Below are 27,104 nucleotides of genomic sequence, written 5' to 3'. Positions count from 1 at the left end.
CCTCTCCAATATTCCCCAACATCGCATGTTTTCATGAGGCATTTCTTCAGTAGCAGGACTATAGACATCACTACAGATTTCTGATCCGCTTCAGACTCACCAGATCAAGAACAGAGACTCCAGGTAAGATGTGACTTCAGAACAAAATGAACAGAGTCAGTGTTATTGTGTTGGAGGAAAGGTTGAGCAAAGCTTCACGTTTTTTGCATCTGAAGTTTTCATAGGCCTTCCACTCGTACTACACTCCCTGCAGTTATGCTTTTTTGTGCAACATGTAGCCACTTTTTTCACCTTTGGACACTTCAAGCGCATAGATAAATAGCCCGCACGTGAACAAATCTTCTTCCTTCATGCCAGCATGGTCGTTGTCCTGACTTGAGTCTCAAGCTGATACTCATAGCGGTCAGCCGGCGTCTTTCCCGTAGTGTCTACTGCTGCAGGACGGATATAAAATGTGTTTTGGTTGATTCCTTCACTTACAACACTGTTCATATATCTGAACTACTACAATTAAAATACAAAAACATGAATTGGGCTACTTTAACGCTGTTGCTGCTGGCTGGTTTTTTTAATGTCCGTGGGTTGAAGCGACCCCAATAATGTGATAGTTAGCAGATAGAGACCCCACCGAAACACAATTGGGCAGGTTTTGGGCTAGTTTTGAGTAGCCATTGGGTGAGTTTTTTTGTGAAAACCAGGCAAACCTGATTCTCAAGTGGGACAGAGGAGAAGTGTTTTCTGGAAGAAATTTCATCAGGCAAGTTGGAGCTGTTTCACAACAATTCTGTTGGCATCATTATTTTCCTTTTTATCAGTGTAAAGCTGCTTTGTCAAATACAAATAGAGAACACATGTCATTGATTAAACACAACCACTCAATATTGATTTAACCTGTTTCAGATGATGTGACAACCAATATAAGCCAGTTCAGAGAGCAAGCAGGCTGTTGAAGGTGGGAAGGAGAAAGTCTGAGAATGGATAGAAGGAACAATGTGAGAGGACGAGGATCAATGTGTATGCGAGGTGGGCGAAGAGGAGGAGGGCAAGAAAGAGGAAGAGGAGGAAGAAAAAAAAAAAGCAGAGTAGCAATTTTTCTTCAAAAGACATTGACGGAAAAATATGAAATTTGTTTTTAGATTAAAAATGTACTTCTCCCTGAAGCAGTCCTGTTGCAGATTAGAACTAGAAGTAGGGATGTGACGGTGAGGACATTTTTCCACCGGTTAATTGATGTGTGACAACACCGGTAATATCGGTATCACCGGCGGAGGCTTTTAAATCACTAATTCTATCTAACCGAAAGTAACATGCACACGACCGCTCTGAACTGAAAACGCGCCAGTGCGCGCACACCGTGAATGACAGCTCGTCTGTAAATGCGCGCTCTGGCCATGGGTGCATCTCAATCAGTTCCCTAGTTCAGTAGTCAGGGCACTGATCAAGCATTGATCAGTCTATGATTGAGATGCACGCCATGAATGAATAACAGTTCGTCCGTAAAGACTTGTTTATACTCAACGCGCCTGCACGAGCGCGAGGGTGCGCGCGGAAAAAATAAATGCGCGCAGTCAGCGTAGCGCGGAGGCTCGCACTGCGGAGCCAGGCGAAAGTAAACAATGCGCGCTCTGTGCGGCCGTGCACATTTTACTTTCGGTTTTGAATTAGCGCCAATTCGGCTGCGGGTTGCTTGAATTGTGGGTTCATTAGCCTATTATTTTTAATGAAAAACACAACAACAAAACAAATGACAAACTCCCTTAAATAGGCGCTTTTACGTTTCGCTTTGAAACCAAATCTTCCGCGATCATCTCAGTCAGCTCCTCACTCTTAAATCTGATGAATGACTCCTGCCGCTGCCGAGACTCACGGTCGGATCCTGCTTTATTAAGCAGATACGTTTAGTTTTTATTTGTATTGTCTGTTCTCTATCTGAACTAAATTATTTTATTACTATAAAAAAATCAAAAAGACGGTGGGCCACGGTTGGCAAGTGATGTATCCGGTGTTGAGTCTGGACACCGGTAACACCGGCAACACCGACTATCGTAGCAAGCCTAACTAGAAGCCGCGCCCGCAAGCCACTCCAACGCCACGGGTGTATATTCAAACTTGATCGGTAGAAGGGGCGCACTGTCATTGGCCAGATTTCTGGGTGACGTTCAGATTGACCAATCACGCTCAAAAGAACACGGAAAGACAGCAAATAACCTTGCAACTATCCACAACTTTCCCGAACTCTGACCTTTCCCATGATCGCTATGGCAACGTAGTACAAGCCGGTAACGAACTTCCGGTTTACGTTATTCTGTAGATACTGCTATCAGCTAAACGCTTGGTTGTATGATCTGGACTCAGGAGTAGAATTTTACAACAACGCCTCTGGCAAAATGATCGCATGGATCTGACTATCGTACAATTTGTTGTATATTTTGTACTGTTTTTATAAAAAATATTTGATTAAGAGACTTGTTACGTGCTTATAAGATTTTAAAAGGATGATGACGCAACACTTATGTGAGATGCAACTGTTGAGGTGTGCAGGCAACAAAAGATTCAACAGACTGAATAAATGACCTTGACTGGTTTATTTCCAGAAAATAAGTCACCAAAGCAGATAACACATGAAAAAAAACAACACCAATGATAACAAGAGAGTCGCCCAAATCAATGAAATAATCAAAACAAAACCCCAATCATTATTAACCCAAACCTCTAATACTAACTAACGAAAAATGCAGAAACAAAACCGAAATCTTCAGCGTATACGACGCTCAAAATAACCTACACTGACTACAAAACAAGATTACAACTGAGGGTGATCTCTCTTTCTAACTAAATAACAATAAGGAAAACTATCTATCTAAAACAAAATAAACAGGCAACTAACGCATTAATGAAGGAATCAACTCTACCAAAGGACACGCCACGGCCTCATACACGTATAATGTGTTGATCTCAAACACCTGCGAGCAATACCACAGCCGCGTGCAAACATTCTCAGACGAAACTAGCGTCGCTGACATAATAATGTACAAACCCCCAACGGAGTGTTAACTCACCAATAACTTAGTACAAACAAAGTGAGCAGGGCATTTGACAGTCGCCGATAACACAGAGATGAAAAATGAGTGAGAGTTCGTATGAATCCCCTCACTGCCCATTTACAAGAAATGGGGCCTTTTATCTTGCCCGTCCGTCCGCTGATTGGTCGACGTCACTCAAACGTCACCCGCGTTACGCCGAACATCCCTCCTTGCTTAGTGACGGCCGTGTAGTTTTCCTCTGCGGTGATTCCCTAGGTAAAGCAACACAAAAAGAATGGAAAAGACAACCCCCCCCCCCCCAAACCATACAAAGAAACACATGGAATGTAACAAGACTCTTTTCGTGCAGTGGTTTTAAGGCCCTGACACACCATTCTGACGGTTTGACCCAGACCCAGGCAACGTGAGCCAAGCCCACAGTCGGCTTTAGTCATTGCTAGTTCGGTTTAGTGTTTCAGGGCCTTAAGAATGTATTTTTCTGTACAAAAAGCTTGTTTGGAGATAATTCTCAATCCTGAAGTCCTCCCCTGCCACCCCTCCCTCTGAGAACAGCCAGCACTAGTGTCATTAACATATGAAAGGTCTTCTTCACACCTAGCAGTGTTTCAGCTGTATATGTTCGTGAAATTTCACGGATTCCTGTATACGTCCGCATATGTGAGGTTTTCGGGTTTTTCTGGAAATATACTGTTCCTTGTTACTCTGATCCGCTTTTTCCCACATACATCCGGTAAACATCAAATTACACAGCAGTATACATACCATGCCCGGATATTGCCGAATTTCAGTGTTCCCTTTCGTTCATATAATAAATAACGAATGGGGGGGTTTCGCTTAGAAGCCAATTGCCTTCGAGGAATCTAACAGCGCCCAATGGCAGTGCCAATGCCATGGGCGTGCGGAATTTGCATGCGTAACTCCGCCCCACATCGTGGGTATATAAGGAAGGACGCTGGCAACATCGCATTATGTGTCTGCTGCGGAGCCAAGAACTACTCTTCACTCCTTCAAGCCTGATACTGAGTCTTTGTCAGCCTTCGAGACGAGCAGCTTTCCAGAGGTGTTGGTCTCTACGGCGCGTCCCGGCGATCGCATACTGCCTGCCTGCTGATCTGCGCAGTGGTCTGCTAGACAGCTGGTGCGTGTTCCCTGGGCACTTCGGTGTCTCCACGGACTGGATACGTGCAATATTTTCCTAAGGTGAGCTTTCCGAAAGCCCTGAGCTCCTCCAGCACTGTCGACGCCGACATCAGTAAGTCTGCCCTTTCGAGCCCAGACCCTCATGTCCGGCCAGGTGCCCGTGTGCATGGTTCCCCTCCGGCGACCCCACACGTGTATTTCCACCGTAAGCCTCCTCAGTGAGCAGGTGTCTTTCCCTTGGCAAGTCCCTGCCATCCCTGGGGTTAAAAATCCCCCAGAGTTTCCCATATGCAGCCCTTAGCGGGTCATATGTGTACTCTCTAAGTCCTCCCCACGGGTAGGCATTTTGGCTTATCTCCACTGGAATATGCTTCCCAGTGTACCTTGGTATTCCTTTGCTAAGTGGGGGTCCTTCGTCCGTACTAGTCTTACGTCAGGGTACTCACACTTACGCAGGGCACTGGATGACAGCCGAGTGGCGTCACTGTATTGGAACCCCCATTCGTTAGTCACTAACGTTACGTCGTAGTGACTGAACGAAAGGGAACGTCTCGGTTACGGATGTAACCCTCGTTCCCTGAGGAGGGAATGGAGACGTAACGTCCCTTTGCCACTCCGCTGTACCGCTGGAACGGTCGAGAGCTCAGTCTTGGCTCCACAGCAGTAACATAATGCGATGTTGCCAGCGTCCTTTCTTATATACCCACGATGTGGGGCCGAGTTACGCATGCAAATTCCGCATGCCCATGGCATTGGCACTGCCATTGGGCGCTGTTAAATTCCTCAAAGGCAATTGGCTTCTAAGTGAAACCCCCCCATTCGTTAGTCACTAACGTTATGTCTCCGTTCCCTCCTCAGGGAACGAGGGTTACATATGTAACCAAGACGTTTTCATGCAGTGACAAGGTTGTGGTATGCATCTCCTTCACTGACCTTCACTGATATTCACACAGGTCTCCTTGTTGACGATTCCAAGATGGCAGCACTTATGATGTCCCTGAAGCAGCCGAGCTGGATCTACTCTATATGTTTATGGTTGGCAACCCTAGCTGTGGTGAATGCACAGGTAAGTACACTCCCTCAGACAAAATGTGGAAGTATAAACAGATGTATTTCATGAGATTAAAGATACAAAATCTTTGTATATGATTTTATGAACCATTCTTCCAAAAATAGGAAGTGCTACAACCCAAACCTGATACCAAAGGAGACACAAAATATCCAGGTAAGATTGAAATGTTACAAAATGTGAATGTGCCATCAACAATATCACAGGGACAGATTCAAAATCATTAGAAGGACAAATTGTCTCAGTGTAGTGGGTTTTCTTCTGCGTTGTGTCTTAATGTGTAGGTGTGATAATAAAAGAGCCCACACAATGATGCAGTTAAAAAAAGGTCTTTCTTTTGGTCACTTTGGACTCACGGTTTCTGTGTCAACACAAAACAGACACCATCAGACACAATCCATCAACATCTCTGGTCTAGCTGTGCCTCTCTCCATAACATCCAGCGAAAGAGAGCCTTATTACATGCAATAAAAATTATAGAAACAAAATACAATAATAAGAAAAGTTAAATAGAAAAATAAAATAACAAAAAAAAAACAGAAGAATATAACTAAAATACTAATGATCCATTTACATACCTGTGTCAACACAAAACAGACACCATCAGACACAATCCATCAACATCTCTGGTCTAGCTGTGCCTGTCAATCATCACCAGTGTTGGGCACGTTACTTTAAAAAAGTAATTAGTTATAGTTACTAGTTACTTCTGACAAATAGTAACTGAGTTAGTAACTGAGTTACATCATTATAAAAGTAACTAATTACCAGGGAAAGTAATTACTGCGTTACTTTTTTTCAAATATGTCAAATAACTTGGATGTCCCCAATATTAGATATGTTAAATGAATGAATTGGACACTAAATAGAATAAATTATTATTATAAAACATTGTACATTAATGTACACTATTGTAATGTTGCTGTGGGACAATGTAAGAGACACCTATCAAATTCAATATATTATTGTAAATATTATCAGTAGGCCTACTATAGTGTAAATATTGTGTAAATATTATCAGTACTATACTTTCCTTTGGTAGTGGAGCTCACGTTATCACCTGGGTTTTTAGCCACTATTTTATATTTTAAATTATAATTTTGTGGCATATGATGATGTGAGGCGCTTCAGAATCACTTGCCACCGCCGTGGAGAGACTCTTTCTTCCTGGGCATAAGTTGCATGTTACATAAATATTCTCACCTTTCACCTCAACGAGGGAAAAGTAGCGCTTATACTTCCAGTTTGCGAAAGCTACCTTTGAAGTCGTTGGACTGCCATCGCTGAATGTGCGTATGCGTGTGCATCATTGGTGTGTGTGTGTGTGTGTGTGTGTGTTTGAACCATAGACCGTGAAAAAAATAGGTGTGACCTCAACCTATCAACTTCAACCTTGTCTCCCACCCACCAATCATCATCAGTTGTGTGCACCACCGCACCCACCCCCAACACGCATGGCTGGTGCGCGCGTACACACACACACACACACACACACACACACACACACACACACACACACACACACACACACACGTTGCAGGTCCGACTGAGAGAGCCTGTTCGGATGAAAAGCGCTTCAGTGAGCTCAATTATAGTAACGCGACTAACGCCGCATTTTTTCCCCTCAGTAACGCTAACGGCGTTGTAACGGGAGGAACAGTAATTCGTTTGATTACTCGTTACTGAAAAAAATAATTCCGTTAGTAACGCCGTTTATCTGTAACGCCGTTATTCCCAACACTGATCATCACATAATGTCTCAATGTAAATCCATATAAAAGAAAATGCATTTAAACAATCACATGGATCATTAAAAGAAACCAATACAATACACAATTACAAATGTAGACTCATAACTCGTGTAACATAGATGTACCCAACTTAATTTTAACGAGGAATGCATAGCCCTATAACGAACTGTATCAGCATATCGCACGTGCAACAGCGGCCATTACGAAACTTCATACAATCAATTAAATGTACTCTTAAGAATGTTCACACTTCATATAAACAACCTCAAACTCATTAAAGACATTAAACGAACTCATTTTACAAAAAGCATCACTAAACAACAATTATTTAACACAAGTTGAGCACTTTTTCGAGGAGCTGATAAAAACATACCTCTCTCCATAACATCCAGTGAAAGAGAGCATGCGCACGGAAGTTGCATCAGCATTCCCCTCACACATGCGCATGACGTCACTTACACAATGCTTTCTTAACTTTTTACAATTTTACAAATTAATAAAAACAGTCAAACAAAAAAACACAAATGCAGATATAAAAATAAAGAAAGGAAAAACACTTTGTAAATTATAAGCATATTATACTTATGATCACATGACCATACCGAAATGTTCCTCCAATACCAATTTCAAAATAAAAGACCCCAAAATTAATAGCCTAAAGTTAATTACTCATTTCAAAATAAAGTATCACAAAATTAATACAGTTAATTATTTCAATAATCTAGTGTAACAACATTCACTCGTTACATCAGGTTATGTATGTCACCCAGTTCCCTAAGAGGAGAGCAAGACGCTGCGTCATAGTATTGATGCTATGGGAATGCCTGCTGCAGAACCAGAACTTTTGGCAATATAGTGTATATTAGGGATGTGACGGTGAGGAAATTTTCCCACCGGTTAATTGATGTGTGACAACACCGGTAATACCGGTATCACCGGCGGAGGCTTTTAAATCACTAATTCTATCTAACCGAAAGTAACATGCACACGACCGCTCTGAACTGAAAACGCGCCAGTGTTGCGTATTCACCCACGTGAATGACAGCTCGTCTGTAAATGCGCGCTCTGTGAAGCCATGGGTGCATCTCAATCAGTTCCCTAGTTCAGTAGTCAGGGCACTGATCAAGCATTGATCAGTCTATTATTGAGATGCACGCCATGAATGAATAACAGTTCATCCGTAAAGCCTCGTTTATACTCGACGCGCCCGCACGAGCGCGAGGGTGCGCGCGGCAAAAAGAAATGCGCGCAGTCAGCGTAGCGGAGGCTCGCACTGCGAAGCCAGGCGAAAGTAAACAATGCGCGCTCTGTGCGGCCGTGCACATTTAACTTTCGGTTTTGAATTAGCGCCAATTCGGCTGCGGGTTGCTTGAATTGTGGGTTCATTAGTCTATTATTTTTAATGAAAAACACAACAACAAAACAAATGACAAACTCCCTTAAATAGGCGCTTTTACGTTTCGTTTTGCAACCAAATCTTCCGCGATCATCTCAGTCAGCTCCTCACTCTTAAATCTGATGAATGACTCCTGCCGCTGCCGAGACTCACGGTCGGATCCTGCTTTATTAAGCAGATACGTTCAGTTTTTATTTGTATTGTCTGTTCTCTAACTGAACTAAATTATTTTATTACTATAAAAAAATCAAAAAGACGGTGGGCGGTGCCACGGTGGGCAAGTGATGTAACCGGTGTTGAGTCTGGACACCGGTAACACCGGCAACACCGACTATCGTAGCAAGCCTAGTGTATATATGTTCTATCACTACCCAAATCTAACCGACTGTGTAGGGTTTTTTATCCGTTTGCACCAAAACGGTGTAGTTACGCTGATGTTAAGCTCACCATTGCTGTGTGAAACAGCCATGAAAGGTAACAACTCATAGATTCTGATCTCTCAACTGGGGATGTTGACAGTTTTAAATTCCAGACCCACATTAAAAAATACTATAGTATATTATAGTAAAATTACTCTATTAAATACTATAGTGTTTTTGAACCGTACTTTAGTAAATATACTACAGTAAATTAACAAAGTGTAGTAAATACTATAATATACTACAAAATACTAGTATTTACTAGAGTAATTTTACTATAGTATAATATAGTATTTTTTCATGTGGGGAGCTCCCAGCACAAGAAAATTGTATGACTGGCCATCCGATTGTACTTCAAGTCTTCTTCCCTTCACTGCATTAATCGCTGCAGCAAGAGAAGGTCTTCCTTCAGACACTTACAGCCACAGGTGTATAAATCAAGCACTAGGCATGCAGACGCTTCTACAAACATTTGTGAAAGAATGAGTCGCTCTCATGAGCTTGGCGTCCAGCACCTGTGTCGCTAGAAGAGTGAGGGTGATACAAAGGGTTGACTACTTGTAGGTGAACATGTCCACTTCAGCTTGACTGGTCATTCCCCTGGCCTCGGCCCTCGTTTTGACCGGGTATCTGCTCCCATATTTGCATGCCCCAGGTGTAAATTGCCCTCTGGGAGAGCAGTTTGGTTTCTGCCCAGAGCAGGAATAGGGCCTGAGTAGGGGGTGCAAACACAGCCCGATCTGGTGATTGATGTAAGAGACTCGATTGTAATTTGCTTTGGAGAAAAGCATGTGTTGAATTTGTAAATGTAAATCTAGCATTTTATATGATTTTATATATTCTGACTGGAAGGTTGAATGTTTGATTCTGTAATTGTCTATTTTCTTTGCATCTTTATTTTATAATGGATTTCTTCAGTATCAACTCTTTCCCTGCCATTGATGAAAATGTCCAGCTTTCCGTGTTTTCACTGTTATACTGTAGGGGGTGCTATTACACATCTTCTGAAAGAGTACATAATCTCCTGATCAATACACAGGTGAAGAAGAAGCAGACAGGCGATATCATGTGTAATCATATGCATTATACAAAATAATGTGAACATCAACAGCTTATAAATCAAAACTGCCTAATGTTACTGAATGAAATGTCTCCCCAGCACGAGCTAAAGGACTGTGAAACTCTGGTGATGGACTCCATCTACTCCATCTGTGTTTTAATCATCGTTCTGAATCCCATCTGGATGTAGTCTTTGACAAAAAAAGAAATTTTCTCAGCTTTTTATTAAACTTACCCATATTAAAATGTTGATTAAAAAGGAATGCATGAAAATAGAATAAAACCTTTTTTAGCACAGGGTCTGTTCTTTCTTTTGATATGTTGCATGTTCAAATATTCATACAACAAAATATTCTGGGGGCCAGAAACCTTTGTGTAAATGATCAAAAATACTGGTGGTGGCAACTTTAAAAAAATGCTGGTGGGGAAAAAGTTGAACATTATTCATTATCACCAGATGTAATTTTGTTCACATATATAATACATATTATGAGTATAAATATGACCGTTGTTATTTACTGCAGCCTTGGCATCAGGGCCCATTGAAGTGGCGGCTCTAGGAAGACCTCTGTTTCCTGGGATGCTGTATGACCTCCGCACGGATTCCTTCATTCCAGGTGCTTTACCAATCTAAAATCACCTCTTCACCAAATGCTGCATCACTAGTGCTTGTGTAACAACACGATAAAACCTGCATGATTCTTCAACAGTGCATTGTGTCCTCATTCGTGACTGTTAAAGTCATTTCTCATTTCAGGAGTTACTCTGTGGGATAAGAAGTCACTGAGTGAAGATTTGGACACCCGTCCAAAGCCCATGACAGATTTGAAGTTCAGTAGCTCTGACTCTTTCTCTAGTAAGGCCAGTCTCCTGGATGTAAGTGCTTCCCTGAAGGCCAGCTTCTTAGGAGGGCTGGTGGAGGTGGAAGGATCTGCCAAGTTTCTGCAGGACACCAAATCCTCAAACCAACAGTCCAGAGTAACAATGTCTTACAGAGAAACCTCCAGATTCGAACAGCTCACTATGACTCATCTGGGAGACATCACCTACCCTCAGGTGTTTGAGCAGAAAACTGCAACTCATGTGGTCACGGCTGTACTGTACGGAGCTCAGGCCTTCATGGTGTTTGATCGGACAGTTTCAGAAGAGGAAGACAAGCAGGAGATTGAGGGAGAACTGAATGTCATAGTCAAGAAGATTCCTCTATTTTATATTGAGGGAAAAGGAGCTGTAGAAATGACAGATAGTGATAAGAAAAAGGCTGAGAACATTGCTTGCAGATTTCATGGTGACTTCCGTCTTGAGCAGAGCCCCACCACTTACACAGAGGCTGTAGAGGTGTACAAGAAGCTCCCCGCTATCCTGAAGGAGAATCCACAGAATGCAGTTCCAATCAAAGTCTGGCTCTATCCTCTTTCTCTACTGGATACAAAAGCAGCTCAGTTGAAGAGAGAAATCACCACACGTCTGGTTTCAAACACTGAAGATATTATAGAGGAGCTGGGAGAAGTAGAGAGGACATACAATGACCTGTCCAGAAAAACACTGGTGAATGCTTTCAGAGACATCAAAGAGAGGCTGCGCTCCTTTCAGGGCTCACTCAGCAGTTACCAAACGGTGCTCCTGAAAGAAGTGGCCAGGGTCTTGCCTGCTATACGAGGAGGAGAGATGGAGGAGAAGTCAATGGAAGACGTCCTGAAGATCCACTACAGCTCCCCTTTTACAGCTGACAGGCTTAACCAGTGGTTAGATGGTGCACAGTCTGAACTTAACCTCTTGAGTTCTCACATCAAGATGCTGGACGGAATCAAAACTGAAGACTCAGACCATCTTAATTCCATCCTCCTTAATCTTAATATTGATGTTGTGGTGTGCTTGACCTTCACATCTCTGAAGTATGATGACCCGTATCTTTCAACCCTGAAGGAGTTTCTGAAATCTGACAAGTTTAAAGAGCTAGATGGAGAACAAAGCATGGTTTCTGTGGCATCTGTCAGAAAGTGGTTCAACGATCCTGCTGTCATCTCAAAGATGAGAGAGACCTTAACTCTTTTCAGGAGTTTTTCAGAGGCTAATAAAGATGAAAAGAGATACAGATTCATTATTTCTGCCATCCCTGATCCATCCAGTCCAGGCTCCTCCATCCGTCTGTATGAAAAAGGGCAGCTGACAGACACACAGTTCCAGCCCGTGTCAAAGCCTCCCCCTCCAGAAGTGAAGGAGGTCCTGGAGCGCAGTGTGTCCCTGAAACTGCAGAAGTCCCCGACTGGAGAAACTGTGCAGTACAGAGTGGAGTACCAGCAGCTGAACGAGAAACAGTGGCATGTCCTAAACACACCTGATGAAGACTTTAATCTGACTGGATTGGGGTTTGGACAGCAGTACTTGATCCGCTACAGGATAGTGGGTAAAGTGGGAGTGAGTGAAGCCAGTGACACTATCGGCCCCATACCCTCTTCAGGTGAGTGCCATATGCACATTTCTTTGTAAAATCTGTATCTTTAAAAAAATAATAATAATTTGCTTCACTTACTCAATGTTTGTTAATAATGTTATGCTATTAATAATTATAGGGTACAATATTAATGTAACAGTTTGTAAAGTGTTTCCCAATTGACTGTATATATGAACTTATTATTTGCCTCATTCATGTTGTCACAGAAAGTCCTTAAAAACACAGAGTATATTATGTATTTGATGTCAGATGTAGGCTGCTGTACTACTGTGGAGATCATGGGCAGATGTTACAAACACACATTTCTCTGAATGAAAACCAAAAGGACAGTTAAAAATATAGCTAACATACAACTAAATGGCTCATAATTAAAACAAAACACACAAACAAACAAATAATCAACTTAAAACACAAAAACCGTTAAGCTCACTATCATGGCATTTCTGCAGAAAGACCTCAGTCATCCCTGAAAACGACAGGATTGATTAATATAAATCATATCTTTAACAAATGCAAAACTCATCATTTATATTCTTTAATAATAATAAATGCAAAGCATACAGAAGTTCATTGTGAATCTATAAAATAATGTATGACAAGTTCAAGCTTCAATGATAAAAAGAGAAAGCCGTGAACAGATTCAGTATTTTTAAATATACTGTATGAATGAGTTCAGCACATCGTGACAGTAATATTACAGACAACACAACTCTCTCACCATGTAGAGGACGGAGTGCAGTTCTACATTTACATTTTACATTTACATTTAGTCATTTAGCAGACGCTTTTATCCAAAGCGACTTACAAATGAGAGCAATAGAAGCAACTACAACAGTCAGAGGCTACAGTATGCAAGTGCTGTAACAAGTCTCAGTTAATCTAACACAGAACACACAGGATTTTTTTTTTTTTTTTTTTTTTTTTAAATAAATTAGACAGACAGAAAAATGAATAGAATGTTAAGTGCTATTCTTGATTGGTCAGGTGCTGCTGGAAGACATGCGTCTTTAGATGTTTTTTGAAAATGGCTACAGACTCGGCTGCTCGAATTGAGATAGGCAGGTCATTCCACCAGGTGGGGGCGGTCCAGGAAAAGGTCCGTGACAGTGATTTCATGCCTCTCTGGTATGGCACCACAAGGCGTCGTTCACTGGTAGAACGCAAACTCCTGGAGGGTGTGTATGTCTGAACAAGCGAGTTAAGGTAAATTGGTGCAGAGCCAGTGGTTGCTTTGAAGGCGAGTACCAGTGCCTTGAATTTGATGCGAGCGGCTATTGGTAGCCAGTGGAGTCTGATGAAGAGAGGCGTGACGTGCGCTCTCTTCGGCTCGTTAAAGATCACCCTCGCCGCTGCATTCTGGATCAGTTGCAAGGGTTTGATAGTGCATGCCGGAAGGCCTGCTAGAAGAGCATTACAGTAGTCCAGTCTGGAGAGAACAAGAGCTTGGACCAAGAGTTGTGTGGTCTGCTCTGATAGGAAGGCTCTAATCTTCCTAATGTTGTATAATGCAAATCTGCAGGACCGGGTTGTTGCAGTAATGTGGTCAGTGAATTTTAGCTGATCATCGATCACAACTCCAAGATTCCTGGCTGTCCTGGACGGAGTTATGGTTGATGATCCTAGCTGAATGGAGAGATTGTGATGAAGTGCTGGGTTGGCTGAGACCACAAGCAGTTCAGTCTTTGCAAGGTTGAGTTGCAGGTGATGCTCCTTCATCCAGGCAGAAATGTCTGTTAGGCAGGCAGCAATACGAACACCAACCGTGGGATCATCTGGTTGAAATGAGAAGTAGAGTTGAGTGTCGTCTGCATAGCAGTGATAGGAAAAGCCATGTTTCTGAATGACCGATCCCAGTGATGACATGTAGATGGAGAAGAGAAGTGGTCCAAGCACTGAGCCCTGTGGAACTCCAGTGGCTAGATGATGTGACTTAGACACTTCACCTCTCCATGACACCCTGAAGGACCTACCTGAGAGGTAAGACTTGAACCACTGGAGAGCAGTTCCTGAGATGCCCATCTTCATGAGAGTTGACAGGAGGATCTGGTGGTTAACTGTGTCAAAAGCAGCAGACAAATCCAGTAAGATAAGTACTGTGGATCTGGAAGCCGCTCTTGCCTGCCTCAGTGCCTCCGTAACCGAGAGCAGGGCAGTCTCAGTTGAGTGGCCGCTTTTGAAGCCTGATTGGTTGATATCCAGGAGGTTGTTCTGTTCAAGAAACGTAGAGAGCTGGTTAAAAACAACTCGCTCGAGTGTCTTTGCAATGAAAGGCAGAAGGGATACCGGTCTGTAGTTTTCTAAAAGTGCTGGGTTCATGGAGTGTTTCTTAAGCAGTGGGGTTACCCGAGCCTGCTTAAATGCTGTGGGGAAAGTCCCGGTGTGAAGAGAGGTGTTGACAATGTGAGTGAGTGCAGGAGTAACAGAAGAAGAAATGGCCTGAAGGAGGTGAGTGGGGATAGGGTCAAGCGGACAGGTAGTGGGGTGGTTGGAAAGGATGAGTTTGGAGACTTCAGCTTCAGAGAGCAGAGAAAAGGAGGGGAGTGTATGTGTTATGGTTGTTGAGATGTGCGTGTCGGTTTGTGGTGCGGAGAATTGGCTGCTGATGGAGGAGGTTTTTTGTGTGAAAAATGATGCAAAGTCATCAGCTGTAAGAGTTGATGAAGGAGGGGGGGGAGGAGGACAGAGGAGCGAAGAGAACGTTCTGAAGAGTGCACGAGAGTCAGAGCAGTTGTGTATTTTGTTGTGATAGTATGTAGTTTTAGCAGTGGAGACGTTACTAGAGAAAGAAGCGAGAAGAGACTGATACAGGGTCAGGTCAGTAGTGTTTTTAGTTTTGCGCCACTTCCTCTCTGCCGCCCGGAGCCCAGAGCGATGTTCGCGGAGAACATCAGACAGCCAGGGGGCAGAGGGAGTGGTGCGGGCTGGCCTGGATGAAACGGGACAGAAGTTGTCTAAGCAAGATGTAAGAGTGGAGCAAAGAGTGTCAGTAGCACTGTTAGTGTCCAGTGCTGAGAACTGAGCAGGTGGAGGGAGTGAGGAGGAAACCATAGTGGATAGACGGGAGGGAGAGAGTGAGCGTAGATTACGCCGAAAGGTAATCAGCGGAGGAGTGTGTGTTGTGTTAGGAGTTAGTAGGAGGTTAAGAGTGATGAGAAAGTGATCTGAGGTGTGTAAAGGAGTAACTAAAGTGACGTCTGTGGAGCAGTAGCGTGTGTAGATAAGATCAAGATGGTTACCTGATTTATGAGTAGCTGTAGTAGATACTCGCTTAAGATCAAATGAGGTCAGAAGAGTGGTGAAGTCTGCAGCCTGGGGTTTATCAAGGTGAATGTTGAAGTCACCGAGCAGTACCAGAGGAGTGCCATCCTCAGGGAAGTGAGAGAGTAACATATCCAATTCCTCCAGGAAGTTACCCAGTTGACCTGGAGGACGATAAATAACTACAACATGGATTTTAGCAGGGTGAGTGACAGTGATTGAGTGTGATTCAAATGAGCAGTTGCCAGATAGAGAAGGGATGGGCTCAAATATCCAATCCTTTGAGATGAGCAGACCAGTACCTCCGCCCCTCCCAATCTGGCGAGAGGTGTGTGAAAAAGAGAAATTATTTGAGAGGGCCGCAGGAGTGGCAGTGTCTTCTGGTTTGATCCAGGTTTCAGTTAGAGCCATGAGACTGAGATGTGAATGAGTGGAAATAGATGAAATAAAGTCTGCTTTGTTTACAGCAGACTGGCAATTCCAGAGACCAATTGGAATGGACATTAATGTAGCAGAGGAAATGGGTACACTACGCAGATTATTAGGATTACGGCGTCTAAAATGTACAGAGCGTGATTTACGGGTGTGTGTGATAATAGTAGAGATTTGGAAGCACATTGTGAATACGGGTCAGAGAAATTAGCAGATGAAAACAAGCAAAAACACAAAAGTGGACAAAGTATATATATATAGCTATACTCAAGTGCCTTGTCGGTGTCCTTGCTCGAGTGGAGTCGCGCAGAGTAGAGTCGAATGGTCTTTACACTCTTCGGTCTTCACACGAGGAGGGCTTCACACGAGGGCTGCCGCTTCCGCTGCCGCGGAGTACTACTCAATTTATACTCGCATTAAATGTCGTTATTGAATACAGCTGGCTACTCCCAGTGAAACGCGTTAGTTCGCACGAGGTCAAACAATAACAAACCAGACTACAACAAACAGCCAACTACAGCAAACAGACAGCGTTCTAAAGAACAGCTGAACTACAGATCAAATGAGGAAAATGTAAACAGAACTCACACACTAGCTGTTTTCCCTGATGTTCGATGCTTCTCTCTGACTCAAAGTAAACAATGAACGCTCTATATAGCACGCTGGCTTATGGCCACGCCCAGTGAAACGCGTTAGTTCGCACGAGGTCAAACAATAACAAACCAGACTACAACAAACAGCCAACTACAGCAAACAGACAGCGTTCTAAAGAACAGCTGAACTACAGATCAAATGAGGAAAATGTAAACAGAACTCACACACTAGCTGTTTTCCCTGATGTTCGATGCTTCTCTCTGACTCAAAGTAAACAATGAACGCTCTATATAGCACGCTGGCTTATGGCCACGCCCAGTGAAACGCGTTAGTTCGCACGAGGTCAAACAATAACAAACCAGACTACAACAAACAGCCAACTACAGCAAACAGACAGCGTTCTAAAGAACAGCTGAACTACAGATCAAATGAGGAAAATGTAAACAGAACTCACACACTAGCTGTTTTCCCTGATGTTCGATGCTTCTCTCTGACTCAAAGTAAACAATGAACGCTCTATATAGCACGCTGGCTTATGGCCACGCCCAGTGAAACGCGTTAGTTCGCACGAGGTCAAACAATAACAAACCAGACTACAACAAACAGCCAACTACAGCAAACAGACAGCGTTCTAAAGAACAGCTGAACTACAGATCAAATGAGGAAAATGTAAACAGAACTCACACACTAGCTGTTTTCCCTGATGTTCGATGCTTCTCTCTGACTCAAAGTAAACAATGAACGCTCTATATAGCACGCTGGCTTATGGCCACGCCCAGTGAAACGCGTTAGTTCGCACGAGGTCAAACAATAACAAACCAGACTACAACAAACAGCCAACTACAGCAAACAGACAGCGTTCTAAAGAAGAGTTCTAGCAGGTCCAGTTCGCACGAGGTCAAACAATAACAAACCACACTACAACAAACAGCCAACTACAGCAAACAGACAGCGTTCTAAAGAAGAGTTCTAGCAGGTCCAGTTGTCTCCAGCAGGGGGTGTGTGTGCTCGGGGTGTTGGGCAATGCCCCTGTGTCAGCAGATGCTCTGTCCTGTTGGATAGTCAGGTCATGCTTGTGCAATCCTGTAGACATAAGAGCAGTTCTCAGTCAAACCGGCTCATTCCTCTCTCCACATGGTTTCTGTATAGAGGAGCGCGGGCACGACCTGACGCCGGTTAGCTGTAACACGCATGATTTAACCCTTTCCACACATGCCAGGATGACCAAACTCAGTGTATTTACTAGTTGCCACATCAACATTATTTAGAGAGAAATAGCGGCAAAATGTAACACTCTTTGGAAGATCTCACTGAACATGTATTTAACCATAGCAAAAGTACATTTCTTACTTCAGTTTATTTTTCATCTCTGTTTTTTGTGTTTGTTTAAAATAAGACAAATCTGATATGATATTAATCTTATATCTGTTATTTAACATTTGAGAAAGTTCTTTATCCTCCTGGGACCCACGAATAGACTTTTGCCACTGTAGTGGACGTTATATTTTAGGGAATTTCTCTGACATCATACATGTCACATGTCACAGTCTGGATGCCCTGTGAAGAGCACATTCAGAAAAAATAAAGCATCTAAATGCTGCGACAAAGACGGGTCTTTGTTTTTATATGCCACCATCATACTAAACAGCGTGAAGTTTAGGGAGTTAACGCCGGGAGGAGAACTTCGGGCCCTGGAGAAGACGGATCTCCCCTGTATCTCCCAACCATGGTTAGGAGACAGAAGCAGGAAAGGTTAACATCAGGCATTCTGGAGACATAACAAGTGAATAGGGAAAGAAATTACAAATCAATATTCCTATGAAATATTAGATATTATTATGAAAATGTTGCCAATTATTACTCTTATTTTTTCATTACATGTTGCACCAAGAACACATTAAGATTATAATTATATTACAAAAAGTCTTTTAAAGCCATCATTATAATCACATACTGTATCACTGCTTACACATGAAGTAATCTCTAGTGTTTTAATCCGAGTCTCATGAAGCGATGCGATTACTTTATGATGAACAAAGTGAAATCTGAGTCCTATTCCCTCTCCAGCCCAATCTGTGATCAGTTGATGTCTACAGAAGCCAAATCAAATATGGGGACATGCAGGGCTGGACTGGGGCTAAAATTCGGCCCAGGCAAATCCAGTCCATCCGGCCCATGAGTTCCTCTTGAATGTTTTAACTGAGGTTAGGGCCTTAAATTGGAGTAAATAAATAAATCTAGGACAGGGACAACTAATGATGGATATTATCGAATTTACAGCAAATGCAGATAACAAACGTAATATTGCACTTTTGACACACAGAAATGCACTTGACAGTAAACCACTGATTTTGAGCTAGGATACATTAAAGTGAATTTACTGCTTTTAAAATCTGTCATCGTTTACTCACTCATGTCGTTCCAAACCTGTATGACTTGCTCTCTTCCGTGAAACATAAAAGAAGATATTTTGAAGAATTTTGGCAACCAAACCATAGGCTGTACCATTGAATAGCCTATTGTATGGACAAAAAAAGACTCAAATGATTTTCTTTTATGTTACACAGACAGAAATTCATTGAGGTTTGGAATGACATTAGCGTGAGTAAACGTTCACATGTTTTGGTTGAACTACCCCTTTAAAAACAATAAAAAATGTTCGAGAGTTAACACCTAATTTATGTAACACACTGATATGATATCTATCTTTCATGAGGTTCTCATTAAAATAACATTTTGTTAAATTTCATTAGATCTATTAAAAAGTTCATAAAACATTTACAGAGAAAAAAGCTTTGTCCTTAAAGGGATAGTTCACCCAAAAATGAAAATTGTGTCATCATTTACTCACCCTCAAGTTGTTCCAAACCTGTATGAGTTTCTTTGTTCTGCTGAACACAAAAGAAGATATTTTGAAGAATGTTTGTAACAAAGCAGATAAAGCAACTATTGACTACCATAGTATTTTTTTTCCTACTATGGTAGTCAATAGTTGCTCTATCTGCTTGGAGATTCCCCCCTTCTATGTAAAAAGCGCTTTGAGTGAGTGCCTCGAAAAGCGCTATATAAATGTAATTAATTATTATTATTAATGAATGGGATCCAGGCTTTAAAGCTGTTTTGTTGAATTATAATTTAATTACCCTACACTCTAAAAAAAAAAAGGGTTCTATATGGCACCAAAAATGGTTCTTGGCTCGTAATGATAGGGGAACCTTTTTTAGTGCTATATAGCACCTTAGTCAAAGAACCGATGAAGAACTTCTGAAGAACCACTGAAGCACCAAAATTGGTGCTATATAGCACTAAAAAAGGTTCCCCTATGATTACGAGCCAAGAACCATTTTTGGTGCCATATAGAACCTTTTTTTTTTTAGAGTGTAATGACATTTTAACTGAGTTTAACTGTAGGTCAGTTTCATTTAACTGTATGGGCATGGTAGTCACAGGTAAAATCATGCTCCTCATTACCATAGGTATATGGTTTCGAAAATAAATAAATAAATAATAATAAACTATTGAATTTGGTTGTGCTAGAGTGACAAGTTTGTAGTGTATTGCTGTTTTCCAATTTACCTCGTGATGTATTTACATCGCGGCTGTTTTCAGCTGATTCACCACAGAACCTTTAATGTTCCCATATCACACGATTGTATGAAACAACATTCGGAGTCAAAGTGCTGGTTCATCACTTCATAGAGCAGCAGAAACGCAGCGCACGTTCGTCGGCGGCAGCGCTATTGCGCGGATATTCGCCTTTTGCAGTTTCATGCGCCCAAATTTTTAAACAGCGCCTAATATGGACACAGTCTATGGAGAAGGGAAGGTCTCTCTCGCTTTGGCCTGTAAATTCAGAAGACAAACCAATGGGCCGCTGTCCCTGCATGATGGGCCAGTCCGTGGCAAAAAATTAAATAAGTAAATAACCTTGTATCGGCCCCAAAGTGCGTCGGCCCACCGGGAAAATGCCCGGTATGCCAGATTACCAGTCCAGCCCTGGGGACATGTCAATAGTGTCAAACCCTCAGTAGTGCTTGTGTCAGGATTAGGGCTCTGGAAACAGCAGGAACATTTCTCTAAATATCTTCTGTGTTGGAGGATTTCTGCATGTGTTAGTAATGGATGCAGGATCAGTTTCTCTAGTCATGATACTCACACTCTTCATGTCTGTTGATTTCCACAGACCCTGATCCCAAGACCAGGAGCGACTTCCTGCACTGTAAGAACACAAGCAGAGAAACTCATGAGTGTGTGTTCATGAGTGTGTGTTCATGAGTGTGTTCATGAGTGTGTTCATGAGTGTGTGTTCATGAGTGTGTGTTCATGAGTGTGTGTTCATGAGTGTGTTCATGAGTGTGTGTTCATGAGTGTGTGTTCATGAGTGTGTTCATGAGTGTGTGTTCATGAGTGTATGTTCATGAGTGTGTGTTCATGAGTGTGTGTTCATGAGTGTGAGTTCATGAGTGTGTTCATGAGTTTTAGAGTTGATCATGTGAATGATGATTAATCTGAACTGAGACACTGATGATATATTGAACATGAAGAGTTCAGCTGCATCACAAGATCAGATTCATAATCGCTCATTCTGTGTGTTTCTCTTCATCAGACTCTCTTCGGCTGACTCCAGACCTGAACACAGTGAATAAACGGCTCCGTCTGTCGAAGGGGAACAGAGAGATCACATACACTCGCACAGATCAGCCGTATCCTGATCATCCTCACAGATTTGATGTGTATAATCAGGTGTTGTGTAGTGAGAGTGTGAGTGGACGCTCTTACTGGGAGGTTGAGTGGAGTGGATATATGTTTATATCAGTGTCATATCAGAGCATCTGCAGGAAGGGATCGGGTGATGAGTGTCAGTTTGGATCTAATGATCAGTCCTGGAGTTTGTACTGCACTCCTGACAGTTACTCATTCATACACAATAGCATACGGACTGATCTTCCTGTAGAGCCCATCAGCAGCCGCTCTGGCTATAATATTGTAGGAGTGTATGTGGATCCCAGAGCAGGAACTCTGTCCTTCTACAGCGTCTCTGGAGACACACTGAGTCTCATCCACACAGTCCAGACCACATTTACACACACACTCTATCCTGGGTTTTGGGTTAATTATTCTGCATCATCAGTGAAACTGTTGTGATGAATCAGGAGAGACTGATGAGAGATTCTACCCATAATGCTTTGAGCTCATGATAAATCAGTGACTGTGAGACGTTATAGAGTCTCTTCATTACATTAATACTACAGCTGAACTCCTGTCACTGAAACAACAAGTATGTGTGTAATAAACCCTCATACAGACAAGATCAGTGTGTGTGTGTGTGTGTGTGTGTGTGTGTGTGTGTGTGTGTGTGTGTGTGTGTGTGTGTGTGTAATAAACCCTCATACAGACAAGATCAGTGTGTGTGTGTGTGTGTGTGTGTGTGTGTGTGTGTGTAATAAACCCTCATACAGACAAGATCAGTGTGTGTGTGTGTGTGTGTGTGTGTGTGTGTGTGTGTGTGTGTGTGTGTGTGTGTGTGTGATAAACCCTAATACAGACAACAAGATCAGTGTGTGTGTGTGTGTGTGTGTGTGTGTGTGTGTGTGTGTGTGTGTGTGTGTGTGTGTGTGTGTGTGTGTGTGTGTGTGTAATAAACCCTAATACAGACAACAAGATCAGTGTGTGTGTGTGTGTGTGTGTGTGTGTAATAAACCCTCATACAGACAACAAGATCAGTGTGTGTGTGTGTGTGTGTGTAATAAACCCTCATACAGACAAGATCAGTGTGTGTGTGTGTGTGTAATGTGTGTGTGCAGGAGAAGCGCGCAGAGACTGAAGGAACGCATTGAAGCCGTGTGTAAGTGTTTTTTTTTTTCAAATTACTCAGTTTGCTGGATTTGCTCAGCGTATTACACTCTATCAAGTGGATACATTTCGATTCTGTAGTTATTTGTGGATTTATAATTTTACTGGCTAAGATAATTGTATTTGAATTAAAACCAGTGCTGTTTTAGCCGTCGGCACTCAAATATTATCTCTGGATATTCGCACGAGTAAGTGATAGTTTCGTTTTGGAGCTGAGCTATTGACAGGCTGTTACCTTGATTGTCTGAGCGAATTACAAAAGTGTCCTCACCTGTTCTGAGTGTAGTGATTAGCGTCTATTTCATACGCTCGTTAACGCTGGTGCGGAAGCGTCAGCGGGAGCGTTCAGCCTCCTTGTGTGAAGACCGAAGAGTGTAAAGACCATCGACTCTACTCTGCGCGACTCCACTCGAGCAAGGACACGACAAGGCACTTGAGTATAGCTTTCCTTCTACTTTGTCCACTTTGTGTTTTCATCTGTTTATTTCTCTAACCCCTATTCACTATGTGCTTCCAAATTGCTACCATTATCACATACACCCGTAAGTCACGCTCGTTACATTCTAGGCGACGCAATCCGAATAATCTGCAAAGTGTACCTATTTCCTCTGCTACATTAATGTCCATTCCAATTGGTCTGTGGAATTGCCAGTCTGCTGTAAACAAAGCAGACTTTATTCCATCTATTTCCGCTCATTCATGTCTCAGTCTCATGGCTCTAACTGAAACCTGGATCAAACCCGAAGACACTGCCACTCCTGCAGCTCTCTCAAATAATTTCACTTTTTCACACACCCCTCGCCCGATTGGGAGGGGTGGAGGTACTGGTTTGCTCATCACAAATGATTGGAAATTTTAGCCCATTCCTTCTCTATCTGGCAACCGCTCATTTGAATCACACTCAATCACTATCACTCACCCGGCTAAAATCCATGTTGTAGTTATTTATCGCCCTCCAGGTCAACTGGGGAACTTTTTGGAGGAGTTGGATATTTTACTCTCTCACTTCCCTGAGGATGGCACTCCTCTGGTACTGCTTGGTGACTTCAACATCCACCTTGATAAACCCCAGGCTGCTGACTTCACCACTCTTTTGACATCATTTGACCTTAAGCGAGTATCTACTACAGCTACTCACAAATCAGGTAACCATCTGGACCTGATCTACACACGCTGCTGCTCCACAGACAACACTTTAGTTACTCCACTGCACACCTCAGATCACTTTCTCATCACCCTTAACCTCATACTGACTCCGGACACAACACACATTCCTCCGCAGATCACCTTTCGGCGTAATCTACGCTCACTTTCTCCCTCCCGTCTATCCACTATGGTTTCATCCTCACTCCCTCCACCTGCTCAGTTCTCAGCACTAGACACTAACAGTGCTACTGACACTCTTTGCTCCACTCTAACATCTTGCTTAGACAACCTCTGTCCCCTTACATCCAGGCCAGCCCGCACCACCCCCTCTGCCCCCTGGTTGTCCGATGTTCTTCGTGAACATCGCTCTGGACTCCGGGCGGCAGAGAGGAAGTGGCGCAAAACTAAAAACGCTACTGACCTAACCCTGTATCAGTCTCTTCTCGCTTCTTTCTCTACTAATGTCTCCACTGCTAAAACTACATACTACCACAACAAAATCAACAACTGCTCCAACTCTCGTGCACTTTTCAAAACATTCTCCTCGCTCCTTTGTCCTCCCCCCCCCTCCTTCGTCAAACCTTACAGCTGATGACTTTGCATCATTCTTTACAAACAAAACCTCTTCCATCAGCAGCCAATTCTCTACACCACAAACCGACACACACATCTCAACGACCATCACACCCACGCTTCCCTCCTTCTCTCTGCTCTCTGAAGCAGATGTCTCCAAACTCATCCTTTCCAATCATCCCACTACATGTCCGCTTGATCCTATCCCCACTCACCTCCTTCAGGCCATTTCTTCTTCTGTTACTCCTGCACTCACATTGTCAACACCTCTCTTCACACCGGGACTTTCCCCACAGCATTTAAGCTGGCTCGGGTAACCCCACTGCTTAAAAAACCCTCTCTAAACCCAGCACTTTTAGAAAACTACAGACCGGTATCCCTTCTACCTTTCATTGCAAAGACACTTGAGCGGGCTGTGTTTAATCAGCTCTCTACGTTTCTTGAACAGAACAATCTCCTGGACATCAACCAATCCGGTTTCAAAAGCGGCCACTCAACTGAAACTGCCCTGCTCTCAGTTACGGAGGCACTGAGACGGGCAAGAGCAGCCTCCAAATCCACAGTACTTATCTTACTGGATTTGTCTGCTGCTTTTGACACAGTTAATCACCAGATCCTCCTGTCAACTCTCATGAAGATGGGTATCTCAGGAACCGCTCTCCAGTGGTTCAAGTCTTACCTCTCAGGTAGGTCCTTCAGGGTGTCATGGAGAGGTGAAGTGTCTAAGTCACATCACCTAGCTACTGGAGTTCCCCAGGGCTCAGTGCTTGGACCACTTCTCTTCTCCATCTACATGTCATCATTGGGATCGGTCATTCAGAAACATGGCTTTTCCTATCACTGCTATGCCGACGACACTCAACTCTACTTCTCATTTCAACCTGATGATCCATCGGTTGGTGTTCGTATCGCTGCCTGCCTAACAGACATTTCTGCCTGGATGAAGGAACATCACCTTCAACTCAACCTTGCAAAGACAGAACTGCTTGTGGTCTCAGCCAACCCAGCACTTCACCCCAATCTCTCCATTCAGCTAGGTTCATCAACCATAACTCCGTCCAGGACAGCCAGGAACCTTGGGGTTGTGATTGATGATCAGCTAAAATTCACTGACCACATCACTGCAACAACCCGGTCCTGCAGATTTGCACTATTCAACATTAGGAAGGTTAGACCCTTCCTATCAGATCATGCCACACAACTACTGGTCCAAGCTCTCGTTCTCTCCAGACTGGACTACTGTAATGCTCTTCTTGCGGGCCTTCCGGCATGCACTACCAAACCCTTGCAACTGATCCAGAATGCAGCGGCGAGGTTGGTCTTTGGTGAGCCGAAGAGAGCACACGTCACGCCTCTCCTCATCAGTCTGCACTGGCTACCAATAGCCGCTCGCATTAAATTCAAGGCACTGGTGCTCGCCTTCAAAACATCCACTGGCTCTGCACCAATATACCTAAACTCGCTCGTTCAGACTTACACACCCTCCAGGAACTTGCGTTCTGCCAGTGAACGACGCCTTGTGGTGCCATACCAGAGAGGCATGAAATCGCTGTCACAGACCTTTTCCTGGACCGTTCCCACCTGGTGGAATGACCTGCCTATCTCAATTCGTGCGGCCGAGTCTGTGGCCATTTTCAAAAAACGTCTAAAGACACATCTCTTCCAGCAGCACCTGACCAATCAAGAATAGCACTTATCATTCTATTCATTGTCTGTCTGTCTAATTTATTAAAAAAAAAAAATGTGTATATTTCTGTGCTAGACTAACTGAGACTTGTTACAGCACTTGCATATTGCTGACATTGTTGCCCTTCGACTGCTCTAGCTGCTTCTATTGCCCCCATTTGTAAGTCGCTTTGGATAAAAGCGTCTGCTAAATGACTAAATGTAAATGTAAATGTAAATGTAAATGTGTAATAAACCCTAATACAGACAACAAGATCAGTGTGTGTGTGTGTGTAATAAACCCTAATACAGACAACAAGATCAGTGTGTGTAATAAACCCTAATACAGACAACAAGATCAGTGTGTGTGTGTGTGTGTGTGTGTGTGTGTGTGTGTGTAATAAACCCTAATACAGACAACAAGATCAATGTATGTGTGTGTGTGTGTGTGTAATAAACCCTCATACAAACAAGATCAGTGTGTGTGTGTGTGTGTGTAATAAACCCTCATACAGACAACAAGATCAGTGTGTGTGTGTGTGTGTGTGTGTGTGTGTGTGTGTGTGTGTGTGTGTGTGTGTGTGTGTGTGTGTGTGTGTGTGTGTGTGTGTGTGTGTGTGTGTGTGTGAGTGTAGGGTTAGGGTTAGGGTTAGGTTAGGGTTAGGGTTAGGTTAGGGTTTACGAACTTCCAATCAACAGGACCTGAAGATGGTTATGCACTGTCCATCCGTTCCGCTGACCGCTTTGAAACAGTGTGGGATCAGGATTGGTCCCATCATCGACTCTCCTATTGCTCTATATGTCTTTTTATTGATGATTTTATTTATATATTTATTTATTTATTTATTTATTTGTATATGCATGTGTTAATCAATATATTTATTTATTTGTATATATATATTTTTTATATTTTTATTTATTTACATTTTTCATCCTTCCTTCATCCTCCATACCCAATCTAGTGCCAAAACTGGAGAAGATCCCAACTCCTGGTGCAATAATGACCCCTAGTGGCAAAAAAAGTTGCTAACACCTCCCAGTAAGTGTGCAAGCATGATTCAAAGGGTCACGAGGTCAGTCAGGGCCATATAGGTTGCAAAATAAGCCAAGTGGCAAAAACACAGGGGTCTGCCTGTGAAAAACAATCCAATATACATTTATTTAGATCAATAAATAAATAAATAAATTAATGTTCAGGGTATGATAAGCCGGGCTGTTTGAGCTCAGGGCTATTTTATATAGAGTTAGTT

General features: G+C 42.9%; 1 protein-coding gene across 1 annotated transcript; it reads left to right on the top strand.

Moving 5' to 3' along the window:
- Nucleotides 1–22,381, top strand: LOC307126644 (stonustoxin subunit alpha-like). Its single transcript, XM_079817273.1, has 7 exons — nucleotides 1–123; nucleotides 5,138–5,250; nucleotides 5,361–5,409; nucleotides 10,403–10,495; nucleotides 10,636–12,339; nucleotides 20,801–20,836; nucleotides 21,224–22,381. Exons 2-7 carry the CDS (start codon nucleotides 5,161–5,163, stop codon nucleotides 21,760–21,762), a joined length of 2,511 nt encoding a protein of 836 aa, XP_079673399.1. The 5' UTR covers nucleotides 1–123; nucleotides 5,138–5,160; the 3' UTR covers nucleotides 21,763–22,381.
- The last annotated feature ends 4,723 nt before the right edge of the window (nucleotides 22,382–27,104 follow it).

Source organism: Gobio gobio (genome assembly GCF_949357685.1).
Source record: "Gobio gobio genome assembly, chromosome: 5".
NCBI classification, from domain to species: Eukaryota; Metazoa; Chordata; class Actinopteri; order Cypriniformes; family Gobionidae; genus Gobio; species Gobio gobio.
The sequence above is the reverse complement of the archived record's forward strand: the minus strand, read 5'-3'. Positions and strand labels throughout refer to the sequence as shown.

Coding starts and splice junctions, on each gene's coding strand:
- LOC307126644 (XM_079817273.1), top strand. CDS start 5,161: ATGGCAGCACTTATGATGTCCCTGAAGCAGCCGAGCTGGATCTACTCT. Junction 10,496..10,635: donor CACGGATTCCTTCATTCCAG/GTGCTTTACCAA, acceptor TTCTCATTTCAG/GAGTTACTCTGTGGGATAAG. Junction 12,340..20,800: donor CGGCCCCATACCCTCTTCAG/GTGAGTGCCATA, acceptor TGATTTCCACAG/ACCCTGATCCCAAGACCAGG.